Here is a 27144-nt window from a genome sequence, read left to right on the forward strand (position 1 = left end):
TAATATATCTATTATATCATATATATATATATATATATATATATATATATATATATATATATATATATATGTGCGCGCGCGCGCGCGCGCGCAACTAACTTGTGGTGAACTTTTTATTTATTATGTGGATGTTAATATTAATGGCACTGTTAAAGACATGTTCGGCTCTTATTAAAGTTTATTGCTTGATGTGCCAAAAAAATGCTATAAATTTTTTTTATTATAATTTATTATATTGCCATATTATATTTTAGAATAGTTGAAAAAATAGAAAAAACTGTACTTGAATATTACGCAAGCTATATGCTAGTTATCCATTATAACATACCTATTATTTATCTTAAGAGGTAACTTTTTAAAGTTTTAATCGTGTTATCTTTTCTTTTATTTTCTTATTAGATACATAATATTTATTTGCATTGTATAATTATTTTGGAGAAATTTTGAGAAAACATAAAATTTGAAAAATAATATTTTATTTAAAAAGTATGAAGTAAAAATAACCATCATTAACTCATTATTTATGTTATGATGATTTGAAAAATAAACAGAGAAACTAATGATCATTCTATTTTTTTATATTATTTATCTCTAATATAATAAAAGGTGGTTGGTATGTCTGAGAACTGACCAAATCGATGTGACAGACTGACCAATGAGAGCTTATCACGAAGCCTCGGACTAGCCAGTTAAAATCTGCCATGTGGCCGACTCAGAGGCTTTAGAGGCGTGTGGAGAGTTGTTCAAATTTTAAATTCTTTCGGAATAGATGGTCATGATCGTGAATACAAACTGAGTAAGATGCACAGATAAAACGTCCGTGCGTAATCTTTGGGATACGATCGATTACTAAAAATAGCCGATGTGTATGTCCCAATTCTTCTATGACGAACACCGACCCTTACTTATATAAACCATTCGTGGAGGTCCACCACGTCAGTACTCTTGAACCTCTTTTACACTTTTATGCTGTCGCTCTTCCGATATCTTCATTGTTTTTTAAGAGTTTGTTTGACTTAAGTATTAGAAGTTACTTTTCAACGAGAACACTTTTCTATCTTTATTTTTTTTTAGGTCGGATATGATATCAAAGCGAAGGTCCGAGCCTCTTTCCGGCATCATTTTGGGAGTGGTCGGCTTCGAAGCCATCACCACCCTCCATGGTGGGAGCAGCCACCTTATAATTATTGTATTGTAACGGTTATAACGGCGTTATTTAAAGCCAATATGCATGAATGGAAGTTAGGATAAGTACTCGAGAGAGAAGTTCAATGGAACGCGATACCGAAGACACAAAGTTCTGACGTCACCATGCTTTATCCACGTCCGAGCTGGCCCTTCCTGTGTGGGGACCACATGCGGTGGAGCCGTGCAATATATACATATATAAAACTAGTTTAGGGCATCGTTGCGGTGGCGGGGGCGGTACTTCTGTGCTCGGTCATCTTTACCCTCCATCCGAAGGCCATATTACAAGTTTAATCAAAGTTGTAGCTTCACCTTCATCCTTCAATAGCTCCCATCTTCTGGAGGCCCAGCTCTCGGCTTCTGTTTCTTCTATCGCCAACTCGGACAGAAAGGTGGGAGTGGGAGAGAGATTTTAACCCCAACTCGCCCACTTCCTTCTCAATGGTAATGGCTCTCAGGCGCCTCTGCCGCTACGCCCGCCCTCGGCCTCCTCTTCCGCTCGCCGCGATCCAATCCCCGCGGCCGTCCCCGGAATCGGCCCCTCCGCCGCTCTCGGGGCTGTCTTCTCTCCTCCCCCTCTCGCCGCTTCTCCGCGCCGATCGGACGTTGGCTTCCTCCTCTTTGTACTCTCTCGTTAGTGAGCAATTCCACTCTCCTCTTTTTCTTCCTTTGATTTCCCCCAAGATGGTTTCGTTTTTTGATGGGCGATCTCTGTTTTGGGTTTCTTTTTTTGATTTTTTTTTTGGATGCGTAGTTTGAGGGCTCGTATACTGCAACAAGGAATCGGTGCTTGACGACTCAGGCTTGGGTCGATGCCCCCACGGGAGAAGTGGTGGAGGTGCCTCTGGCGCAGACCGGGGAAGGTATTGCCGAGTGCGAACTACTCAAATGGTTCGTCAAAGAGGTGAGATCGGTGTTTTTTCTTGCGTTTGCTTCAATTCGTTCAAATTTGCTTCCACTTGCTATAACTATAGAGGCCCATTTAATCTTAGAGGGATGCATAGTAGAAGGTAGCAGTGGACTCTTGCGTGAATTGGATTTCTATTGTTATGGTGTTTATGAAACTTTTATAAAGTTAAAATCTTGGAAAGAAAACAATATGGGGAGTCATTTAGGACGGAGATATGGTAATTCAGTAGGAGTTCTGATTCGTGATTTGGGTAAGCAGTTGCTGCGTTGATCAGACACCTAGTAAGAAAGCAACAGTTTGTTCGGTGCATGGCACTCCAATATGTATTCCCCATTCCACACATAATTTCCCACTTAGAGCACCTTAACTTGAAGTCAGCTTGAAATGCCTACCCATCTAAGTGGTCAGTCTTGAGGACTAACATATAATCAATTCAAAATTCAGATTTTAAATATAAAAGTTTGGAACTGTTGGTAAGTCCAAATGATTACCCAACTTGGAGTGTTGACCTGCAGGAATTCTGTGCTTTCTATGCATTCCCTAACAACAGTTTGACCAATTTGGGCGCTCCTTGAGTCACTCACTCACTGTACAGGACGCCTTGAACTAATTTTGGCCCAATAATTCTCTTTGTGCTTCTACATGAGCACTATGTTATAAAGCGTTGGACAAGCAATCGTTTTTCCCAGTCATGTCTATTGAAGTGTTCATCTGTATTTGTTTGAATGGAAATGTATTTAGAAAAGCTTTTTCTGAATCAAGAAGATGTTAGTACTCTTCAACCATGAGATATTATAAAAGATCAGAAGGGACATGGAATTGGGTCTTGTAAAGAAGAACTATGATAGATGAGAAGAGCATGCAAGCCTCTTTGGATAAGCATCATGTGTTAGGTAATTTTGCTCTCATACAATTTTCTGGTGTCAATACTTGTTGTGAATATTTACATTTATACAAAAACATGTGACAGCACAAATCTCTTTGATATAATCTCATAATTTTAATGAATTCTTTCAAAAAGAAGTGCATTACAAAATTTAAGGGTAAAACATTGAGAATTTTCATGGTTGTCAACTTTCACCACATTTCAGCCAAAATTCCAACAAACTGCTATGTTGGAAATGGACATTTCATTTTGACTTTAGATAAAGGTCTTTATTTTGTAATGTACTAATATCTGATATTTACACACATAATGATGTAAATGTTTTTGAAGTAGCATGTGTAATGTTAAAGAAGTGGCTAGGGTCTTAAGGAGGTGATTTTTAGCCCTTGAGCCATAAGGTATAAGTTTCACAGGATCTCTTCAATACAAAACAAATATGTATAAAATAAGGAAAAATCATGTAAAAAAGCCAGCTAAAGGATATCAGAGTCATGTATGGATTTGTTCAATTTAGCAAATTCTGTAAGCATCTAGCATTTTGATATCATATTTTCTAGGCAAATTTTGAAGGATGCAGTGATATATCATAATTAAGGTTGACATTGGATAATTCACGTACATCTTGCAAAAATAAGTAGGACAATCCCTCCTCTTTCATTGTTAGTGAAACTACGTAGCCAGCTGGTGGATCTGCCTCCTGTAAAAAGACAAGTCACAAGGCACAAACCTCTAGGCTTTCTTCTACTGTGTTTGCATCACTTTGTAGAATGAAGACCAAGAGGCTCAAAGGCATCTGTGGAGAGCCTATACTTGAGATGTGACATGGCATGGACTCGAACTAACATATTCAAATACTGAACATACGGTTGCTGTTTCGCTATTAGACAATGCTTGGCTTGGCATGAAGCAGATATAAGGCTTGGAATAAGCCTTATACTTGCCAAACAGCTTTTGGGAAACAAGCATAACCCCGGAATAATTATGCTGGTCAAACTTGTTTATGGTAGTCTTATTTATACCATGGGAGAGCTGTCATAAGTTATTCTTTAGTCTATAAGTATATTTATACTTAATTTTTACTTTTTTATGGACCAAAAAACTTATAAAAAGTTGTTCTAAAAATTGTAGCCAAACAAAAATTTGAATAACTTGAGGCATAACTTTTGCTACCCCCTTTTTCTTATTCCAAACCAAACAAAGCCTTAATGTGTAGATATATCTTTTATTTCTTAATAAATTTTGGTTCTAATTTGTCTTAGGTGAACTGCATGCATCCAGATTCTTCAATTGCTGTAATTTGCTTTGGCCATACCTTGACTAGGAGGTGGATGGCATATTTTCAGTTTCAATGCTGTCATCTAATTAACTATATATCTAACCATCTAGATGTTGTTATTATAGCTGACAATTGATTAATATTTTTCTTGTCAGGGTGAGGAGGTAGAAGAATTTCAACCGCTTTGTGAAGTACAGAGCGACAAAGCAACCATTGAAATCACAAGCCGCTATAAAGGAAAAATCCTTCAGATTCTTTTTGTTCCTGGTGATATAGTCAAGGTAGAGTGGCATCAGATCTCGTGTTCGAGGGAGCTTTTGCTCCTACATTGGATTCCTTATTTTGAACAATTTAAATCCTTTTCATTTATTAGGCCTCATAGTTGACTCCTTTAGTTAAAGTCGAGACTTCTATCCATTTGGAATATGACTACTGACCTCTTGAATGATGAGATGTCATTGATTTGAAGATCAGTGGGCTGGTTCTTTTAGGCTTAGTAAAATAGCTTAAGATTTTAACACAAACTTTTCTCAAGCTTCTACAATGTCAAGTTACTAAAATTTATATGCTGTCACAGTGAACCCTTGGAACAAATTCATAACCAAGACACAATCAATGACTTACATAAGATTATGCATGTAAGATTATGCTCATAAGAGAGCAAGTCTTCTCAAATTTGCAGTTTGTCATTCAGTACAACTCTTTCATCAAAAAGGGGAGGTTTTCATGCTGTACTAGTATTTGTTTTCATCTAAGTTCATTCATACAGCATTGACTTGAAAATTGTCTTAGAGGATGTTTCCTGGTAAAATGCATTTATAACTGGTTATATGTAGACAAATGCTGGCATGTTTATGCATTGCTACTTTGTCCTGTTACAGAATCTGAAACAAATACAATTTTCCTTTCCCCTTATTTCTAATGATATATGATTGCTTCAAGTACAAAAAAACCCTGTCATCTATGTGAGTTATGGAATTCAATTTGCAGGTTGGTGAAACTTTGTTGAAGATAATTGCGGAAGATGCTCAGAGTCCTCTTACATCTGAGTGTCATGAGGATGCAACATCACTAAATTCTGACCTATGTGAATCAGATTCTCAAAGATCATCGAGAAAAGAGGAGGATTTTAAGGGAGTTCTGTCTACACCTTTTGTTAGGCATCTTGCAAAGCAGCATGGTCTAAACATAAATGATATTCAAGGAACAGGAATAGATGGAAGGGTTTTGAAAGAAGATGTCTTGAACTATGCTGCTAGCAAGGGTATTCAGGAAGAACGACCTTCCCTTTCACAAGTCAATATGGTTGAACCTGGGCTGTTGAAAGAAGGGAAGGCATTTCACATGCACATGCTAGATGAAAAATGCTATGAAGATACGACAATTCCTCTCAGGTAACTATAGCTGATTTTGTGAGGTAATGCTCAAAGTAATCTTAACATGGAGATGTATGTGATCTTGACTCTGTCTGATGAGCCACTATTCTACCAATTTTTTATGAATGCATATGCAATAGATGAAAAATACATATTGGCATCTAAATTGAACATTACTTTGTTAATCATAATATACAAAAACAAAAACACAAAATCCACACATTTTAAACATTTATTACTTAGCATGGTTATAAACTTAGTGGTTTTAAACAACGTGATGACATGTGATATATAGCTTGAAAAATATTTGTAACCCACTACAACTTGGTTTATGTGTTTTAAGATGTGTAAATCATAATCAACAGGGTGAATGCTTAATTTCTGTCCTCACATGCAAACTACAGTTCTTTTCATTAAAAACCTCTTGTTCCCTAATAATTTAATGGATAAAAAAGAACCTCCTAAGCATTCGGCATTTTGGTCATCTTAATCATGGTTAACTATGTGGATTCTTAACTTAGATGGTGTACCATTCTTTTTTTGCCCTCATAGGATTTTGGCACAGATCCTGGCATAGGGTTCTGGTGTAGCTCTCTCAATTCTTGCATATGTTGCACCTTGTAAATTAAATCCAGATAGAGAATCTGATGTTGAAGGTCTGAGAGAGCTCCATCAAGGCTATGGGAATGACGGCAAGGCGTCTGCTCAAGAGAGGAATTCCTGCTGGAGTCTAAGGATCATGCTTTACAGTGAGGTTGCAACATGAAAGAAATGGGTTGTCGAACAACAGATTCTCCAATATTTAAGATGGATTCATATAATCAAAAATAGTGAGAAGGGTTGTTCACAAAGTTGTAGCTAATGGCATACTTGATATGGTTAGGATTATAATAGATGGTGGATTCAGGATGTCTTGATATGCCTGTGAACAACCAATACATCCCCTATAGCTTTACTCCAATAAATGGTGTATATTCATTTTCATTGGTGATTTAAGGATTGGCCAAGTATGCTGTACTGGTCGGTATCGGACGTACCGTACCAGTACCGATGGGTACCGGTATCGGTACGCCAGTGTCGATATGTCTAGCATAGACGTACCATATACCGTACAGTACGGTATGCCTAGCATACCATATACCGTACGGTACGTCTATGCTAGTGCGGCACCGGTACGGGGTTCGGTACCGGTACGGTGAACCTTAATTGCCCTATTTGCTTTTTTTGGAATTTGTTTACTTTACCACCAATCAAATGATTAAAATGCCTTTTTTCCCCCTATTTCATGAGAATAAAATAGAAAGTTTTATTGGTCATTTCACAGCTGGTTAAACAAACTCCCATTAGGCCATTACATTCTGGGCATATTATCTATGGCACAATCAAGCATTGTGCAAAAACCTAGTTATTTATATCAACTTCATGAATCCTTTTGAGTCAATAATTCCTATTAGGTGATCTCTTGTATTGTTGCACCTGCAGCCACTCTCGATCCTGGCAACTAAACCATAAACTTGGATTACTAAAGATTGTGTCAAGAGATTATATTTATAGAGTTTGTCATGTTCCTTTTCAGTGTGCTGTTATGTTTGCATATCTTTCTTCTCAAGAGGACAAGCTATTTCAGCACTCTTGAATTATCTTTAAGTTGTGTTTTATATCTAATCAATATTTTAACTCTATAAATATTGGAATCCTCATCCATCAAAATCCATGAGGATAGCATTTTTATATTTCAGGGGATTTCAGAGGTCTATGGTTAAATCTATGACCATGTCTGCCAAAGTCCCACATTTTCATTATCTAGAAGAAATAAATTGTGATGCTCTTATAGAACTTAAAGCAGCCTTTCAGAATGAAAACACGGCTCCAAATGTGAAACACACCTTTCTTCCATTTTTCATAAAGTCTCTTTCAATGGCGTTGAGTAAATATCCCCTGTTAAATAGCTCCTTCAATGAGGCAACTACCGAGGTCATCCTGAAAGGTATGCAGCCATTCTCCTGTTGCAGTTAACACTCTGTTATATATTTGATTTTATGCCAGTCTGTGTCCATACTTATGCATATCTTTCTTGGACAAATAAGAGATACCATGCTGGTGCATGGAATTATGTGTGCTGCCATTGGTGTGTATAGTACATTTCAACATAGATATAAAGCAGGTATATATGTTGCAGCCTATTCATGCAGTATATTCTTTTCCTATCAAATACGTAGAAATATCATTGAGCTAATATGCTACAAACATTATCTTCATAGAAATATCCTTGAAAAATGAATAGCTGAAAGCATAACTGTACATTAAGATATTAAGCAAACTAGGTCTAAGTTCTTTGTATTATCTTTCTGACAAGTAATGACATACAATTCAGTTACACCTATGTTATCTGTAATACAACACTTATAAGATCCCACATTCTCAAAAGTTAAAAAAAAAAAAAGGACAGACACATATTAGATAGTAATTACATATATCTGTATGCTAAAAATATTGCTAGTCAACTGCATTTTACAATGAATTGTCACTTGACTATATACAACAACTTTCATTCATGAGTGGTGCTATAAATGTATTCTCTTAAGTGACATCATTTTCAGATTTGAGCTTATATCCTGTAATGTAGTCATATCGGGTTCCTTTTTCCCCCTTACATATGGGATTAGTTTCTGTTCGCTTTGACAATATATGCTTCCACAAGATTTTTGCTTTTGTTTGTTATTTCCAGACCCAATAGGGAGACATGGTTTCTTTATTCACAATAATCTCTTTAAAAAGGTATATATGTAGCCTCATAGACTGCACTCAACTACCGAAGCTGAGCCAGAAATGAACAAAAACATGCTTCATATGCTTTTTTTGAGGGCTTCTAGATCTCTTCTTGATGCAGATTTGTGGCAGGTTGTCCGTTACGAAGACTTTGGCATCACGTCATTTATTACTTTTGTCATTGTGTTATAGCTCTTTGTTATTTCAAATCAAGCCTATTGCTTCAACTTGTTATTTGTGTAGGCTGCCACAATATTGGTGTTGCTATGGCTACTGCCTATGGTTTAGTCGTACCAAACATAAAGAAGGTTCAATCACTTTCTATATTGGAGGTTAGCTGCAGCTTCTTCTAATTTTCCTTGCTATAAACAATTTTCCCTTCTGAAAACTTATTTTATTTTGTCCTATCTTTTAGAGTCTTCTGACATATTTAATGCAATAAACAGAATGGTGTTTCTATGCTACATGTGTTGTTCGACTTTATACTAGCTGGAGATAAGCTTGTTATTGAATAGAAAGATCGTCAGAAGCCGCTTCACCATGGCAATTGCGATTCAGCCTTTGATCTCTTTCGTATACTACTGCATTAGTTCAGCTAATTATTGTAATGATTATTTTCACATGACTGATTATTGATGTCAAAGAAATAGATAGTTTTGTAACTTATCATTTCCTGAGACTTTTCAAACTATTTCAACATAAGAATACCTTTTAATAAAAATACCAAATTTCACATATAACTCATGACTAGTTGTGTATTGTTCATAAATTACTGCCGAAGGCTTTTCAAATTTAATTCATTTTTACCCCAAATGCTGCTGTCCATATGTTCTTAGTTGTACCTGGAATATCTCTATTCTAGTTTCTAGTTTCCTGTTGTAAATTGTAAAAAGTGAATACATGAACATGGAGGCAAATGAGAAATAAAAGTATTGGTCTTTGTTAAGCAAGAGCATCAGGTTTATCTCCTCTCTAGAAAACCTTAAGCTAGCATATTATTCCTCAATTCATTTTAAATCAAAGCATAGTCCTCTACATCCCTGGCTGTTTCATAAATGGTCTCTCAGATGATGTATAAACAATTTACAAGTGGATCTTGTATTAGTTGATCAAGTGATACTCGAAGAGTTACAAAGGTGTGGTTACACATACTGTCGACAATAGCATGGAGTGCAACTGCATATATCTGTGCATGAGTGATATGACAATGATACACCACCACAATAAATATGTTACCACAAAGCATAGAATGACTAGTGTGTATGTTTAATTTACTTATTTTCTTATGGATCACGCACAGCTAAGTCTTTGATTGAGGTAGGAAGAGGAATAGCTGGAGGCTTCGTAAAAATGTTAAAAGAACTGTAGATTAGATGAGCAATAAGGTAATGAGAATGTCCTGACATGTCGAAGATGACCAGCAAAATTACAATCAATCTCTATATACTTTGTTAGTGCTGGATATCTAGCAATTGTTTTGCTGAAAATCTTCCATGAAAAAAAATGAAAGAAAAAAATGAATGACAAGGTGGTTGATGGTGGCATTTGATTAACAACATTGGACATTGTCAGGGTAATAAATGTGAAAACACTCAAAAACTCAAGCTGAGAGGGTGGGGTTTGAAAGAGCATAAATGAAAGATGGGCCCCCAAAACCAGTGGTGCTAGTTTCTGATCTGATAAACATTGAGAAGTAATGGTTTCATTATCTAAAATGAAGAACATTTCCCACCAAGGGTCAGTGCAATAATACTTTTCGCTAACATTGGAGAATTTTGTGAACTCATGCTATGCATAAGAAATTTTATCTGCAAAACTGAAGTAAGGGATGCACAAAAGTGTGGCATCATGGAATTGAAGTGAAAATAGCTATTTTCTTCCAATGTCTTGCAAGTTTGCATAAATCCTTGCATAAAGCAGAACACTGTTGCACAGTGTAAGTTGCAAGTTGCATTCAAGGTAATCTTGACTGCTGTTCAGCTTTGTGTTTATTGTAGAAAGCAGAATGCTTCCTTTCTGAGTTAACCATCTTGAAGTGATACAGGTATATTTCATGTCACTTTTGGTGGCCCGTCAAGGTAAGAGTAGTACTGCTTGTAAGCAAGTACATTCAGCTGGAAAACACTTCAGGAAACTAAAATTGTATTTATATTCTTCATGACAGCACATATTCTTGATTTTCCTTTATATAATGGCTGTAAATTAGACACACCTTTAATCTTTTTATCTTGTCAGCTAGCATGCAAAACTCAATGCTCAAGTATGCAAATTGTGTAATCAGATTACGAAGGAACTATCACGCTTACAGCAGATGGCATCAAATAACAAGCTGAGTTCTGAAGATATTACTGGGGGAACAATAACTATAAGCAACATTGGAGCAATTGGTGGCAAATTTGGTTCTCCACTGCTCAACTTACCTGAAGTTGCCATAATTGCAATTGGACGGATTCAAAAACTACCCCGCTTTGATGATGATGAAATTGTTTATCCTGCTTCTGTTGCTAATGTAAGTTGTTTGGAGTATTATGACTTTATGATATGCATTTATGTATGTTCGTCTGCTTGTGTATGGTACATCTTCATGTGCAGGTGCATGATCCATGCATGTGTGTGGACTTTATGATATCTGTGCGTGTGCATGTGCCTCTGCTTGTTTTTATGGTACATCTGCATGCGCAGGTGCATAAGCTGTGCGCACTCATGCATGAGCTCTGTGTTTGTGTGTGTGCATGCGTATGAACTATGTGCGTGCATGTGTTTGTGCATGCTGCAAGTGTGCTCATACAGATTATCCAAGGGAGATGTAAGAGACATGCGATTCATATTTGATATGTACTCAAGAAGCAAGATAACATAATATAATAGCAGTACTCAAGATGAGACCTCAACATCTTCAAACTCACATGTAAGAACATTTGTTATTAGCTTATAGACAGATTACAGAGACAACCGTTCCGTATTTGACTTGTATACAAGCAGCAAGGTTAGGGACACATTTAATAATAATGTTCAACGATAACTTTTATCCTTATCCATCAAATAAGGGCATCTGTAATAGGTAATCATTCTAGCAAAAGGTTCAGATTCCCCCAAAAGTAAGTTATTATAGGATAACAGTAATTAGTATAATCCAATGCAGTTATTTGTTAAGTTTGTGTTTGACATGGATATCACTACTTGTAAGCATGATATTTTGACTACTCACGTTGTATAGGATCATGTCATCTCCATCTTCCATCTAAAGTTTTTGATCCTTTCTAGCTCTCCAACCCAGGGAAAAAAACATCTTGTGAAAATATTGTCAGTTTTAGGCTATTAACTAACTAAAACATCTATGAGATCAGGTAGAAATTTGTGTTTCAGTATATTTTGCTTCTGTTTCTTTTGATAAACTTATAGGTTCGCTTGTTTTGAAGATACTACAATGAAAGCAACCTACATTTTGGATGCTAAAGTTTCATATGTGTAATGATTTGTGTGCTTTACAGGTTACAATTGGAGCCGATCATAGGGTTGTAGATGGAGCTACTGTTGCAAGATTTTGCAATGAGTGGAAACTTCTTGTGGAAAAGCCAGAGCTACTCTTGCTGCACATGAGATGATTTGGAGAAATAACAGAATGTGGAGCCCCATCTGCAATGATACATTTAAATTATGTTCTCTACACACACACAAAATAAAATTAAAAAAAAAAAACTAATGAAGGTTTTATGGGGACACAATCATAAATATCTTCAATTGATGTAACCTATAAGCTCGATTTGGATGTATAGGTAAACCCTTTATGACAGTGATATTTAACGTGGTCTTCAGTAATTTATGTAATAATTTGTGTGGCTCCATCCTTAGTTTCTGAAGGAATTTACCATCCCACTGGCTAAGATGATCTATATCTTTGTTAGAAGTTATCTGATAACAAAACAGTGTGTGCTGGAAAATAGTGAATTTTGGTCACATATGATGGATGCAGCAAACATGACATTATTTGTATATGGGGATGGGAAAAGTGAGTGAGGGCAAAGTTATAAGTGATGGTGTTATAACCACTATAACAGCTGTTATAACGATTTCAGTCACCTCCGTTGTATTATTCACTAATGTAGGTGAAAACTAAAGGTCATTCTAATATGTTACTTAGTGTTATATGACAATCTTTTATAATATGAATAATGCCGAGCCTCAAAGCTGGAACATAATACGGTTATGCTATTGAGAGATACCGTCTGTGATAATAAAAAGCTAACAATTATAATTTGTATATAAATCCACTTCGAACGAGTGTATAACAAAAGGATTCAAATCCTTAATCTACTAAATAAATAAATGAGTGCTTGTTCAGAGCATCAAAAATTTAAATTTAAATATCAAATCTTCTAACCACAAAATTTATAATTACAAATTTATACTTAATTAAAGAACTAAAATTCTACTACAAAATAGTCAAGCTTGTTGTGCAAACTTCAAGCCTAGACTATTCTTTATTTCTAGCGACTCTCTTCGTCTAGAAACAAAAAAAAAAGATAATAATATGAGCTACACAACTCAACTCAAGTAAGTAAAACTTACACTTTCTTATAGGATCAAGTATAAGTTTTTCTATGAACAATGCATCATTTAAAAAAATAATAAATGTTACAAAAAAAAAAGAATTTTATAGTATAGTATGATAAAGTAAGTCATATGGCAAATTATGCATAAACAAATCTTCCATATTTCATAAACATGATTCCAAGTTTATATTGCAAATAAATTTATAATCATTATTTTTGCTATGACAGGGTCATATTTCGTAATCAATAAAGTATCATATTTCATATGCCAACTTTATACCCACTGACAGGATCACATTTCGTATGGATTCTAACTCCAAGTATCAATCTTCTCTAATTCTAATAGATCATACGTAGCTATCTCAGAGCCTTTAAAATATTTATATCTTTTTTTTTTAAAAACACGCACATAAGTAGATGAAAAAATACTAAATAATATGATAAGATTCATATTTTTATAAATAAGCTATTTTCATTAAAAATATGCATCGAAACTTTTTTTTATAACAAAACATAATTTTCATAATATATATAGTGATCCTTGTTTTAAGAAAATATGATTTCATCAATGACAGACCATATGCACGAAAAATATGTGATAGTTTGTAAATCAATAAGAAGCGTAAGGTCAACTAATCTCTTCCTCTTTGAACTTTCCAAATTACTAGGTAAATCAACTAAACCTATTTAAAACATTAAAAGTAAAATTAATTTATATTCAATGATTCTAATAGTATTAAAGTAACAGAAAAGGAAACAGGTAGCCGAGCAAGGGCATTCAACGGCTTCGGGTGGGTCAGGTCTAAGTGATTCGATCAATTAATCATGAAGCATGGATTCGATCAAGGCCAAGATCAATCGACAGGGTTCATCAATAGTAAATTTCAATGATACTCGACAAAGATTGGGGTGATCGGCCTGAACCATTTTGCAGGGGTCAACTTGGGTTCGTAGGATAGGGAGATGGGATACTGAAATGGGATCCATGGATCTTCTTAGAGAGGAAGAGAGGGATAAGAGAGAAAGAAGAGAGAAATAAGAGAGAGAGAGAGAAATCATGCTTTGCCTCTCTTAGAAGAGGAAAGGAAGGCCGAGATTGCTGGGGATTTTGCTAGAGGGCATGGTCGGGGTCGGAGGTGGTGGACAGCTGGCACCAGTGATTGGACGGTGAGGAAATATGAGAAGAAAAGCTAGAAAAATACAAGAATTAGAAAAGAGGAGGAAAGGAGCAGACTCAATACTCTCCCAAAAAAAAGTACCTGAATGGTGTGTAGCATAGAAGGCTGTCCAGTCAGCAGCATTGTTCGTCTCCCAAAAGACGTGAGTGACTCAAAAGGAGGCCAGTCCTCCCGTAAGCCTGCAATTACGATTACTCTTTGAAGTTAAATTTGATTTGTTGTTTATGTTCTTTGCATATCCTATTTTGATTTCTTTTCATTATATGTACAAATTGACATCTAAAAGCCTAAAACTTAAATGGATTGATATGTAGGTATAAGTTTGTAAAATATTTACATAAATAAATATAAACTTATATTTTTCAATCCGGTTACAAATGGGGCATGGTTGAGTTGAGCGTGGTTTTTGACCCAAGAACAGGTCGACCCGGCCCACTGATACAACCCGGATCCGTTTTGCATCCACTGGAGAGGCGCATCACAGATAAGCAAGCCGCGTCCATCCAACGGTTCGCCATATCCGGTGAGAAGCTTCTAAGCCGTTGGATGATCGTTGGATTTAGTAGGGCAACGGTTCGGATCAACTACTCTCAGTCCTGCAAACGGAATGCCCAACTTAGAATCGAACCGTACCCTACCTATGGATACGCCTGATACGAAACCCTTAAAGGGGGTCGAGGGCGGGCCGTCAAAACCCTAGAACCGAAGCCGCCGCAGGGGACCAAGGAGCGGAGGAGGAGCTTTAGCCATGGTAACATCCTTCTCTTTCCCCAAAGCCCTAACCCTAACTCCTCTTCTTTCTCTCCGTCTTTTACTCTCTTCTAAGACCTCGCTTTTCGTCATCTTTGTTCATCGCAGGGTATTGATCTCATAGCCGGCGGCAGAAGCAAGAAGGCTAAGCGCACCGCGCCCAAGTCCGACGATGTCTACCTCAAGCTCCTTGTCAAGGTTAGTTCAGTTCAGATCGGTTCGGTTTGGAGTGGATCTGATCTCTATGCCCTCTTTTAGATGGCATTTGATCAAATTATTTTGCTGATTTATCCGTTTGTTTGTTTATGTTCTTTGATCAGCTGTATAGGTTTCTGGTGCGGAGGACGGGGAGCAGGTTCAATGCGGTGATCCTTAAGCGACTGTTTATGAGTAAGGTTAACAGGCCCCCCATTTCCCTCAAAAGGCTTGTCACCTTCATGCAAGGAAAGGTTTGGTCTCCCCTGTTTATCCCTCTTAAAAAAAATCATTTTCTTTGAATTTTAACAAAAGTTCTTGATTTTTAGAACGAAAGTTTTGATTTTTTGATGGGTGGATGCTTACTGGAAGTGTTATTATTTTGAATCAGGAGGATAAGATCGCAGTGATTGTTGGCACGGTGACTGATGATAAGAGGGTTTATGAGGTTCCAGCAATGAAGGTGACGGCTTTAAGGTTCACGGAGACGGCTAGGGCAAGGATCCTCAAGGCCGGGGGTGAATGTTTCACCTTTGATCAGCTTGCCCTCCGATCTCCACTTGGCCAGAACACGGTATATAATTAGATGATCCCTGCATTCTTTTTCTCTCAGTTATTGATGCGCTTTTGATTCAATTGAAGAAGTGAAAAGACATGATTGCTTTTTTTTGCTGTTCAGCTACATAAATTTTCATGATCCAACTGATATATTGTTTTGTAAGATAGGTTTAACTGTTCCATTCCCTTCCGTTTCAAGTAGAAAAGTACTGAGTCTGGAAGTCTCTTGCAACTGGAAGTAACTCCTTTTCCTTCTTTTCTTAATGAAGTTTCCAGGATGCTATTACTAAATTTTGCATATGCTACTGGAAGATGATGCTATAGAACTAACTATATGATAGTAATTGTCAAAGAAAACGGCAAATTGGTTTTTAGACAGATATAATAACTGATAAAAAGACAGCTGTGTTTCCATTGATTCTTGGTTCAGTTAGCCTGAACCTATATAGTGTTTCAGTTTGGTATAAGAAACAAGTTGGTGCTAGTCGAGGAAAGACTTTCAACTGTGGAAATATAGTGTGAAAATGGGTGCAGGAATTGGAAGTACCTTATTTTTTTGTCTGGGATAATTATACATATGAAGGGGATGCATTTTCTAGCCTTCACGCAACCCGCATCTTGTGGGATTGAAAGTCCTTTTTCTGTGTGATGCAATGATGACCTTCACCCAGAGCACCAGTAATGTGCAAAAGGTTGAAAATTCAAGCTAAAGGAAGTACATTTACATGTGAATATGTCAATGGCAAGATGGTGATGTGAAGTTCTAATACTGGATTATGGGTTATGGGGGCTTTTGCTTATTCTATACTTGGTCTTGCGTTGTGGTCCTGTCCAATCATTTTTCAGTGTCTTTCTGAGCCTACATGCACGTGCATTTATTACCATTTCTATGGAAAATTTAATATGTTAATTCAATAGCTTGTAGCGGTGATTGCTGTCTATATCTGATTTGGCTTTAATATTCTTTATTGAAGATGTTGCTTTTTAAATGCAGCCCATTTTGATGTCTTCCATCCATTGGAAGATCAAGGACTGGAGTTCATATCAATATTTCAGCTTAAGACAAATTCAATTGAAAGCTTATTCATTTTTTTTTCTCTTGATATTTATTTGGGTTCGATTCCCTGTGATGTTCATCTAAACCATGCTAATGCTGATATGTGTTGATGATTAATTATTAAATGTTATTCTGAGGGAATCATTTGTTTCTTTTCTGTTAGGTGATTTAGATTGCCCTTTAAGATAAGTTTTGATTTTCTTCTTACTGTTGGCAATTCTTTCTGAACAAATGTATAAGGCCCATAATGCTGAAGTTGAATTAGGCACAGGAGAGTTTGTTGTGTATTTTGTTGATCAATCTAGAATAGTTGGGTCTAGACTCTGTTTATATAGGCTTATTGGCATAACTGCATCGCACATTTTTAGACTACTTTTAACAAATTTATATTTGATGGTCTTTTTGATTCTCAGCAGCTGGGTTAACTTATATCCCCTGGTTATTAAAAGATTTTATAATTTACTAAGACCTTTGTAGATGCATGTTCCATTCTGTAAAATCAACAGTTTGCCCTTCAGATGGGCAGAACGAACATCTGAATTTGTGGATTCCACAATGAGCATTTTGTTTCTTATATATTAAAATCTTACTTTGTTGACATTATATCTTTCAGGTCAATAGATGGTAGATTTGTCAATCAATGACCTTTTATTGACATTCAGAGAATCTATATATGAAATGTTGCTAACATTTAATATTCTCGTTCTATTCCTTCACATCTTCTCAATGTTTTTCCCCCAGACTGTGCTTCTGAAGGTTATGGTAGTCAAATGCTATGATGCTTGAAGCATTGATGATACTGTTTTAGTCCCAGCTCATTATGAGACCTTCCATCTAATGGAAGACCAAGGAATGGACACAAAACATTGTCTGAGCTGAATCCTTCTAACATATTTTTTATTGTCTTTTCCTGTTAAATTGCATTTACTAGAGGTATGTATGCTATTAAAATTAACTCTTGCTAGTTTTGAAAATTTTATTGTTATATACTCATTTAAAAGAACTTAACACATTTTTACGGGAGAATGTTCTTTTGATTTACTATTTATTTGGACTGATTCTTAAAATTATGTTTTATGTATTTATTTATTTATTTGTTTTGGACGTGAGTGTTCCAGTGAAGTCCTTGGGTAATCATTATATATTTTGAAGCACCAAGATGTGGTCTGCTCTTAATTTGTTCATGGGAGTCAGAAGGAGCTTTTAACTTGTTTTTTTGGTTAAAAATACACATGTATCAACTACTCTGCTTCTTTTTCTTATGATAATATTTTGTCATATAAATTATTCAAAGGAGTTACTTTCCAGTGTGAGGGCTTGTGAATTAAAATTTTATGCTTTTTTAATTTTGTAAAAGATGTTAAAAACTTGTACGAGATAACAGGATCACTGTTGTCATTGAATTCTTTGCTGCTAGATCTAGGCCTACAGAAGTTATAAAACTTTGCCTTGTAGTAGTATACCTTGCTATTGTCAATGTGGAATTCACTGGATTCTTTTGCTACTTTGAGAAATCTGATTCTTAATTATTTGCTTTCCTTTAAGCTGGAACTTCCTGGTGAAGCTGATGTTCGGTTAATTTCATTCTATTTTCTGTAAGAAACACCTTACATTTAATTTCTTGTTAACATTCACCCACATCCCTTTTCCCAATATGGTGGGAGAGCTCTGCTTTTCAGCTTTTCATTTGATCCTTATATGTACTCTTGGTGTGGTCATGCTGCATCCAAATGTTGTTAGTATATTGTAAGACTTGATTGTCCTGTTAGCTGCATAGCTACAATATATGATGGTTGTAGATTTTGTGCTGTTGGTGCTTGCTGTATGATGGCATTTTATCAAGACTTGAATATTTGTGATAGTTGCATAACCATCATATGTATAAGAATGCATGCCTATGTATAGCACTGAGGAACTGTGTTTGAATCGCCTAAGTATATGTGAGCTTGTTTTCTTATGGTGTTTCATGATTTACAGGTTCTCCTCAGGGGTCCAAAGAATGCTAGGGAAGCTGTGAAGCACTTTGGTAAGGCTCCTGGAGTTCCACACAGCCATACAAAGCCTTATGTCCGATCCAAGGGGAGAAAATTTGAGAAGGCTAGAGGAAGAAGGAACAGCAGAGGATTTAGGGTTTAAGTCAGTTTATCTTGTTTTCATTCCAAAGGCAGAACAAATGGTGATGTTTTTAGCAGTGGCGATTGTTGACATGCAAATTTTTGGTGTGTTTCAGTTTTTGGTAGGATTTTATCGAGTCTGGCATGTAATTTCATTTTCTTTGTCTTTTGAATGCGGATCACCATCATATACATTAAGAAACTTCAATTTGGATTGTGATATGCTTTTCCACCTAATGCTAGAAAATGTTTTTTTCTCTCATTTTGCTTTGGTCCTCCACATTTTTTGTGGTAAAATGCATAGCCGAGTAAACTAGCATATATGATTTGGTGAATGATTTCCATTGTCGAAAGAGAGTCCATCAAATCATATTTCTTACCCTCAAAAAGATGCATTAGTTTACTGGTCTTCAGGTTATCTGGCCACTGAGATTGGTTGTGGTCCGAGCCATTTGATGCTTTGGTTGTCAATATATAGCGTCATTTTTAATTGCTCTAATTAAATCAAAATAGGTGAGTAAATGATAAGTGAGTTAAGACGTTTAGTGGAACATACAGCGACGGGATGGAACAGGGCTTTTAGCTGACACCGATGCTATTTTTACTTTAATGAAAAACTTGACGCTCATTGCTCGTGAAGGGTGTTGTATGATTTCGGCTGCTGTGAGCAGGTGCTTAGAACATTAAGAGCTGACTTGATGAAATGTCGAGCTAAGCATACATTCTTGTTGACTTCAATGGCAAAATAAAAATAGTTCAGGGGATTCAAGTGGAAAAGTTCAGGCAACGGTTCCAGGTTTTCTGATGATGGCCGTAGAGCAATGCTTTAGACACGATTCTCTTTTGGAAAAAAATCTGTGTCAAAATAGTGTATTATTCATTCCAAATCTCCTCGTGTTTTTGGTTGGCAACCTGCATCTGGAAGCAGGCAAAGTAGGTTTCTTGGCATCTCCCTTTGTGGTCTCTATCGTCTACATAGTTTTTTCCTAAATTTGCTCTCCCAAATACTTCGTTTGGATTGAAGAGTACGTTGGCCATCTTAAAGTATACTTCGTCCACCCTGCCTTCTCCTCCCAACTGGTTCCCGGACCACTGCGAATTATCATCAGAACCACTAATCAGGCGACCAAACAGACCCTTGGACAGCTCTCTCGAAATCTTACATGATTCGTATCAACAATGACCGACCAGTCTACATCCCGGCTCATCAGCATGCCATTAGCAATAGAATTTCTCATGTTTCGACAGATCTCGGTAAACTCCATGCACGTCGGATTGAGTACCAAATTGGAACATAAAAGTAAGCCACAATTACAGAACCAATTAGGCCAAATAACTTTCAGGTTCCACAAATTTGATTCAAGCAAAACACAGGACAACAAGCGTGGCCTTTGAACATCAGAACTTTTGAATGAACTCATATATATGATCAGAGATCTCATGTGGCTTTTCCTGGTTGAGGAAATGGCCCACTCCTTGCATCACAACAACATCATGAAGAAATGGAACATCTCTTTTGAAACCTCCCTTGTGTAAATAGTCTTGGATACCCGGGGTATGGTACGTTAGGTCCAGGTCCCCCACAACAAACTTCACAGGTACTTTTATTTGGACACCAGTCCAAGGTGCTGCGAGCTCCCAGTTCCTGCACATTAATGATGAAGTCATCGAATGATAGAATTTCAAAATAAATAAAAATAGAGGAATGGCGACTAGAACTTTTTGTAGCAAACAGTGCTACAGTTATAGTTGAAATAAATTTGAGTTTACTAATTGACCTTTATTACTGTTATTAGATTTCTCGATTCCATGGTCTTCTCTAATGGAATGTAAATCAAAAAGCTTGTTTGGAAAATGATTAATGATGGTTCTGAGAGTGCATTGTTAAAAGATGTTTTACCTTAAGTTTAGCTGCAAAGTTCAAACAGAATCCAATCCAATACAATTCAGATCAACAAAAAATGTCTGCAATGCCTTGAAATCCCAAGAACAAAATATAAAGGGTTGATCTAATAAAACACTATTAGGTTGAATAAAGATGCTGTGGTAAAACATGAATTCAGCCATTAGAAAACCTCCGACTTACACAAAATTATCCACTAGTTCAACAGTAACAATTAAACCAGATATTGTTCATGACAAGGTTATAAATGAAAATAATGAGAAGTTGCACAGGTAAGGTCGCATTACCAGGGAAAAATGTCAAGTGTCTATAATATAATCTATTTCTTTTAGAATTAAACACAGTGAAATAACATTCCTCTTTCCTAGCATGTCATACAATTATGCAATAATTTAGTCTTTATATGTATGTCATGCAGCTCAATCATAAGATATCCTGCCTTTTCAAGTAGACTAAGTTGTAGTGACATACAAGTTCAGACACCGATAGTAGTTTAATCCTCCAGTAAATCCTGACTTCTCAAATTTGCTAGTGTAATAGTTTACATCTTCTTCTGTCAACCATGAAGGCAAGGTGATTTCAGTATCAGGGGAACCTCCAAATCCTTTTTCCTTAGAAACAAGGAGTGCTTCTGGCTTGCGATATGCTAAGAACTTCTTAAGTAGCAATGCAGTACTAATACGAGCAAATTCAGCTTCTACTGCTCCAGGTTCCTGCCGTACGATCATGCAACATTTTTGTCAGACAGGCAGAAAATGATGCAACCGGTAAATCTGCAAAGCCTTACTGTTGTGAATAGGATATCAAACATCACCCAATTTTACTGTAGAAAAGAAATATGATGTGCAACAAAATTAAGTTTTGATGAACTTACCATAGTTCAAATATGTAACAATTTTAAAACTTAAGCTGCAGAATGTCTAGTACCAGTTTTGAGTAACAAAGGTAACCAAACGAACTGATAATGGGCGTAGATGCCTTTGGAAAAAGGAATCAAATGGCTTGTTTTTAAAAAAATAAGCGAAGGATTAATGGTTATATGCATAAATTCAACTTCGATTTAATATGTAACAGCTTCCAATTATTTCTTTGAAAAAAATGAAATGAATTCAAATGAAGAGATGCAAACTTTATATTCATATGAGGGCATGTTTCATTTAATTGATATTTTTCTAGTAAGTAGATACCAGAAATTAAAAATATATCCGGTAGATCCATGAATGAATTGTAAAGCCTGGATCAGGATTATTGGATGAGGAGAACCATATGTTCAATTCTTAAATCAGTCAGAGGATCCTAAAGTAAAACATGAACATACGTACTTCAGAACAATAATAACTAAAACAGAAATCCTTTTTGCCCCCAAGAAATGTTGTGATCATGTTTGTGACGTGAGACGCAGGCATACTAATTCTTTTTTAAGCAGAAGAATCACTGACACAAAAAATCAGTGTCCCAAAACTCCATAAAGATGTTAATAAGAATAAAAATTGCTGCTAGATTAACTCTACTGTGGTCCGTAAGCTGAAATCTTGATTCCTAACCTAATACTCTGCAGTCACAAGCTATTACTCCTCAGGTTGGATGAATCATTTTATTCTAAAAACTTTCTCCATGATCCAGATTACGCACACATGTAATTCCTTAAATCCCAAATTACCTGATCTGTCTATCATTTGTTGATGAATTCACCATAACATGATTGAAAACATGGTTCCATAAGAAGCTCATAATGAAACATCAACCATAAATAACTCAGGGCGTAATCATCAATTTGGGTCGACGGGGAGCCAACAATTAGTGACGAGTCACAATTCAATCAAAAATCGATGATATAGATATATATATACCTGGAAGCGGCAGATGTAGTGGTCGTCTCCAAATAAAGCTCTGAGCGAGTCAACAGGCCGACGAGCCGGATTCCGGGGGCTGAAGGCGACGCTCATGTTGACCAGCGCCCGCACCCTGTCCGGCCGCAGCATGCAGAGCCACCACGCCACCACCGCCCCCCAGTCATGCCCCACCACAAACACCTTCCAGATTTCCATACGGTCCATATCTCGAGGCTTAGTAATAATTAGTAGAAATAATTATAAAGATATATAGAGAGAGAAGTGGGTTGGGGGGGGGGGGGGGGTGGGAACCAGTTACCTGGTCTTGGGCGAGGGCGTCGAGGAGGGCGACGAGATCGCCAACGAGGTGGAAGATGGTGTAGTCAGTGGCGGAGGGCGGGGCGTCGGTGTCGCCGTAGCCGCGGAGGTCGGGGGCGACGGCACGGTAGCCGCGGGCGGCGAGGGCGACCATCTGGTGCCGCCACGAGTACCAGAGCTCCGGGAAGCCGTGGACGAAGAGCACCATCGGGCCCTCCCCCTTCTCCGCTATGTGCATGTTGATCCCGTTCACCGCCACCGTCCGATGAGTGATCCCTTCCATCACTTCCTCTCCCTTTCTCTAGCGCGGAGGGCGGCCTTTCGGGGGGGGGACGGAATGATATCTCTTAATTTAGTTGGAAATTTGCGACGACGCTTGACGGCTAAATTTTTACGTCGACTTCAGTATCCTTAGGATTCGGTGGATCACCTGGATTTAATACACCAAATCCATGCAATAAGATATCGCCATGTACTGCCAAAAGATAAAAAAGAATCCGTCTCGGTCGATTTGGTTGGATGAAACGGAGAGATGGATTCAGCAGCGAATCCACGTCCTACCGAATATATTCTGGAGGTGGCAAGCTTCGTGTCATCTTCGCTCTGGATCTCGGCCTTACTTTATTCGCCAATTTAATTATTATTTTGCGATTCGCGAACTCGAGATACGGTACGGAGGAGGGGGACAAGTAAACGCGGCACCGGCACCGGCACCGGCACCGGTCCCGGCACGGAGATGCGTTACGAGGTACGAAACCGGATTTGAGACGCCATGCAGAAGTTATCCACTGGGGATCGGGTTTCAGACACGACTCGCGGAGCCCAGCAGTCATGCATGGAGGGGGGTTTCAAAGTATACGTGGCAGGATTCACTCGTTGGGCTTGGCTCCGAGGATAAGGAGTCCATGGCCCCAACATGGAGCAGTTCCAGCTTGGCTCCATAGGGATATACATTCTAGTAAATTAGAGATTCATTAACTTGTGCATTGTGTAACTCCGGATGAAGAGAGCAACCAGTTGCTAAGCCACCATGTAAACATGTGTTTCAGCCATCACTTGTCCACATCTATTAAGACTCAAAAGCAACCAACATGATAAAAACCATCCTCACTATGATTATCTTAGATCGAAATTTTTAGACATGCATGGTCCATGAATCAAAAATTTGTAACCCAACAACGTCTCATTATTGTTATACCGGTCACACTTAGACTTGACCCTTTATTACTCCACCTCAAACCCAAAACAGGAACTTCTTGGAAGATCAGTCGCATGCTTGCACATTTTGAAAAAATGAATGCTATACGAGCTGTTCTGAAAATTTATATTCCCTGTTACATTGTGGTCCCATCCAGTACTTCTCAGAGTAGGCAAAATGCAAGAATTCCTATTAATTCCAAGAAAACTTAGGCAATTGGAAATCCAGCTGCATTCTTTCAGGCAATGGCATTCAAGGGCTCATTTGGTTCGTGGGAAAAGAAGGGGGGAAAGTGTGGTCAACAGAAAAATAATGAGATGCCTCTTATTTGGTTGGAGTTTTCAAAGGAGAGAGATGGAAAAGTTGTATTCCTATGGGAATATGATTCCCATATTTCATGGAAAAGTCTTTTTCATGAGAAACATGGAAAAATTACTTTTCCGATAGGTGTGAATCACTCCAATTTTATTTTTTCCCAAAAAGGCCCTTCAGCATTAAAGAGGCATTAAAGACCCATTTTTTAATTAAGAGTATAATAGGAATTACACATAATTTTTTCAGAAAAGTGGATGGTCAACCAAACATAAGCACTTTGTAAATCTTTCACTTTCCTATGTTTAACCAAATATGCCAAAAAAGTTATGTTTATTTCAGGTATTCTCTTCCTAGGAATCTGCTTCCCAGGAATCATATTCGTAGGAGATAAAATGCTTTCCGCGAACCAAACAAGCCCCAAGTATTTTTGTGGAAGCACATACTTTCTGGAAAGACTACTCTTGGGAAATCCAGATCACCGCTTTGATAGCACCATTACTCCAACACTAAATGCCAAGGCCTCAAACTATAACCTTTTTTTTGCAGTGTTATCAAATTCAAAAATTTCTAAGAATTACTCTTTTAAAATTATCTATTTATTGTGCCATCATCAGCCGTCATAACGACATATAATGGCTTGCATTAGCAAAAACCAAGGCACAAAATTATCTATTACTATTACACTTTGTTGACTATTTTGGACTTTGCTCCAAATAGTGGCTTTGAGAGGGACCTATTTGCAAAATGACATTTCATTATATAAAAGGTACATGTTACCTCTTTTCCCGTGGGATGAAGGGTTTTGTTTTGTTTTAGGGTGAAAGGGATTTCAGCCGCCGCACCCATCTTCTTCATCCTCCCGTGCGCTCTCGGTCTCCTGGCAACATCCGACTTGGGTTCCCCTTTGTCTTCACTCGCTGGAGGCTTTCTTCCTTCTTCCCTTCTTCAACCGTGGCTTCTTCCTGTGACTTCCCTGTTTCCGTGAGCCTCTTTCTTCTTTGCTGTTTACAGTAAATGCAACAAGGGAAGGTATGTTTTTGATACTCATTTGATCTACCATTGGAGCCGTAGAAAGGTTGATTTGCATACTACACTTTTGATCTATCATTGTGGCTGCAGAAGGGTGATCCGATCAGGTTGTTTCTTGCTTTATATTTGGTTTTATCTTGCCTCCTATTGTGATCATTTGTCAGTCCATATTTTGGGCTCTTATGTATCTATGTTTGTACCCTATTGGGAAGATTGACATAGTGGATTGCTCCTCCTCCCCGTGGATGTAGGCACTTGCTGCCGAACCACGTAAATTTGGTGTCTTTGTGCTTATCTTTTCATGCCTGTGATGTGTTTGATGGAATGCCTGAATGAGTCCAATTGTTAATTGGTAAGCCGGATACAGTGAGTTTTGTGCCCATTAATCCCAACAATTGGTATCAGAGCTATAGCTACTGTTGGGCAACAAAATTCATCTAGGGCTAACGATTCGGCCTCTGTTTCACATTCCACTACCATAAGGCATGAAGTGGCTGTATTTGATGGCACAGGGGACTTCTCACTATGGAAGGTAAGAATGAAATACCTGTTGGTTAAGGAGGATGTAGCAAAAGCCCTCAAGGGTATGGATGCAATCCCAGGAGATAATGAGGCTGTCAAAGAAGAGATTAATGAGAGAGCACTAGAAACTTTGTTTTCGGGTTTGAGTGATAAAGTCCTGCGAAATGTTGTGGATCTTGATACAGCTAAGGGAGTATGGGAAAAATTGGAGAGTCTATATATGGCAAAATCCCTTACTAATAGATTGTATTTGAGGAGAAAGTTGCACACATTTCGTATGGCAGAAGGGACTTCACTCAAAGATCACTTGGATGAGTATAATAAGCTCCTACTTGATTTATCAAATATTGGTGTTGAAGTAGATGAAGAAGACAAGGCTTTGATCCTCATCTACTCATTGCCTGAGTCCTTTGAGCATATTACTACTACTATGCTCTATGGAAAAGAGACAATAAGTCTTGAAGAGGTAGAAGCTACTTTGTTATCCAATGAGCTTAGATTGAAAGTACAGCTACAACATCAAGTTCAGACTCCAGCTCAAGGACTTATAGTTAGAGGTAGAGATGAGCAGAAGAAAGGTGGACAAGGTAGAAGCAAATCCAAAACCAGATCAAAGTCTAGGTCTAGAAGACCAAGTGTTTGTCACTATTGTAAGAAACCAGGCCACTGGAAATCAGAATGTAGACTACTACAGTCTAAGAAAGAGAGGGAACAAAAGGATAAAGGAACCGTCTCAGACTCGGCAACGGTTGCAGTTTCATCAGCAGGTCACAACAGTAATGATAATGATGCAGTATTTACAGCTGCTTGCAGTGTCAGTCATCCTGATACTTGGATTGTGGACTCTGGAGCATCTTTCCACATGACACCTCATAAGGAATGGTTCTCTTCTTTTAGATCATGTGAGGGGGGCACCGTTCTTCTTGGAGACGATGGTATTTGTAAAGTGGAAGGTGTTGGTACAGTTCAAATTAAATCTAATGCAAACACTGTCGTGACTTTGGACGATGTCAGATATGTTCCTCAACTAAAGAGAAACCTTCTCTCAGTACATGCCTTCGATAGTGCAGGTTTCGAGGGCAGATGGGGTAGAGGATCAATAACTATCAATAAAGGAGTATTGACTTTATTGAAAGGAAAATTGTGTGGGACCCTTTACTATTTGGATGGTAGTACAATAGTTGGACAGGCTTCAGCAGTACAGTCTTCTACTGAGC

General features: G+C 37.5%; 3 protein-coding genes and 1 non-coding gene across 7 annotated transcripts; 3 read left to right on the forward strand and 1 right to left on the reverse strand.

The window, feature by feature from the left end:
- Positions 1-1417: 1417 nt before the first annotated feature.
- Positions 1418-12250, forward strand: BCE2 (2-oxoacid dehydrogenases acyltransferase family protein). 2 transcript variants are annotated; one of them, XR_015974524.2, is made up of 9 exons: positions 1418-1821; positions 1943-2092; positions 4416-4541; positions 5251-5654; positions 7376-7623; positions 8649-8737; positions 10450-10483; positions 10687-10914; positions 11897-12250. XR_015974524.2 is itself a non-coding variant. In XM_008791625.6 (8 exons), the coding sequence occupies exons 1-8, from the start codon at positions 1630-1632 to the stop codon at positions 12008-12010; spliced, it is 1551 nt and encodes a 516-aa protein (XP_008789847.2). In that variant the 5' UTR covers positions 1423-1629; the 3' UTR covers positions 12011-12250. The 2 variants fall into 2 exon arrangements, 1 of the variants encoding a protein (XP_008789847.2); XM_008791625.6 differs by lacking the exon at positions 10450-10483 and having other exon boundaries at positions 1423-1821.
- Positions 12251-14731: 2481 nt separating this feature from the next.
- Positions 14732-19072, forward strand: LOC148699647 (large ribosomal subunit protein eL18y-like). 2 transcript variants are annotated; one of them, XM_088713922.2, is made up of 5 exons: positions 14732-14887; positions 14995-15084; positions 15207-15335; positions 15473-15655; positions 18674-19072. In XM_088713922.2, exons 1-5 carry the CDS (start codon positions 14885-14887, stop codon positions 18830-18832), a joined length of 564 nt encoding a protein of 187 aa, XP_088570048.1. In that variant the 5' UTR covers positions 14732-14884; the 3' UTR covers positions 18833-19072. The 2 variants fall into 2 exon arrangements, with proteins under 2 accessions (XP_088570048.1, XP_088570049.1); XM_088713923.2 differs by lacking the exon at positions 14732-14887 and having other exon boundaries at positions 15062-15084.
- On the forward strand, positions 16759-16839 carry LOC113462737 (small nucleolar RNA snoR53Y). The gene has a single exon (XR_003385772.1). It is a non-coding gene; the product is annotated as a small nucleolar RNA snoR53Y (small nucleolar RNA).
- Positions 19073-20061: 989 nt separating the features above from the next.
- On the reverse strand, positions 20062-23220 carry LOC103707223 (epoxide hydrolase 1-like). 2 transcript variants are annotated; one of them, XM_089928062.1, is made up of 4 exons: positions 22865-23220; positions 22564-22779; positions 21185-21426; positions 20062-20455 (listed from the first exon to the last, which is right to left on the reverse strand). In XM_089928062.1, exons 1-4 carry the CDS (start codon positions 23144-23146, stop codon positions 20209-20211), a joined length of 987 nt encoding a protein of 328 aa, XP_089784188.1. In that variant the 5' UTR covers positions 23147-23220; the 3' UTR covers positions 20062-20208. The 2 variants fall into 2 exon arrangements, with proteins under 2 accessions (XP_089784188.1, XP_008789846.2); XM_008791624.6 differs by having other exon boundaries at positions 22564-22746; positions 22865-23219.
- Between the last annotated feature and the right edge of the window lie 3924 nt (positions 23221-27144).

This window comes from Phoenix dactylifera, chromosome 17, assembly GCF_051530095.1.
Source record: "Phoenix dactylifera cultivar Ajwa chromosome 17, Ajwa_hap1_PhDact_Kaust_v1.1, whole genome shotgun sequence".
In the NCBI taxonomy this organism is placed as follows: domain Eukaryota; kingdom Viridiplantae; phylum Streptophyta; class Magnoliopsida; order Arecales; family Arecaceae; genus Phoenix; species Phoenix dactylifera.

Coding starts and splice junctions, on each gene's coding strand:
- LOC103707223 (XM_089928062.1), bottom strand. CDS start 23,146: ATGGAAGGGATCACTCATCGGACGGTGGCGGTGAACGGGATCAACATG. Junction 22,780..22,864: donor ACGCCCTCGCCCAAGACCAG/GTAACTGGTTCC, acceptor ATTATTACTAAG/CCTCGAGATATGGACCGTAT. Junction 20,456..21,184: donor TACTATCGGTGTCTGAACTT/GTATGTCACTAC, acceptor ATTAATGTGCAG/GAACTGGGAGCTCGCAGCAC.
- LOC148699647 (XM_088713922.2), top strand. Junction 15,336..15,472: donor TCACCTTCATGCAAGGAAAG/GTTTGGTCTCCC, acceptor ATTTTGAATCAG/GAGGATAAGATCGCAGTGAT. Junction 15,656..18,673: donor CTCCACTTGGCCAGAACACG/GTATATAATTAG, acceptor CATGATTTACAG/GTTCTCCTCAGGGGTCCAAA.
- BCE2 (XM_008791625.6), top strand. CDS start 1,630: ATGGTAATGGCTCTCAGGCGCCTCTGCCGCTACGCCCGCCCTCGGCCT. Junction 2,093..4,415: donor TCAAATGGTTCGTCAAAGAG/GTGAGATCGGTG, acceptor TTTTCTTGTCAG/GGTGAGGAGGTAGAAGAATT. Junction 5,655..7,375: donor GATACGACAATTCCTCTCAG/GTAACTATAGCT, acceptor TTTATATTTCAG/GGGATTTCAGAGGTCTATGG.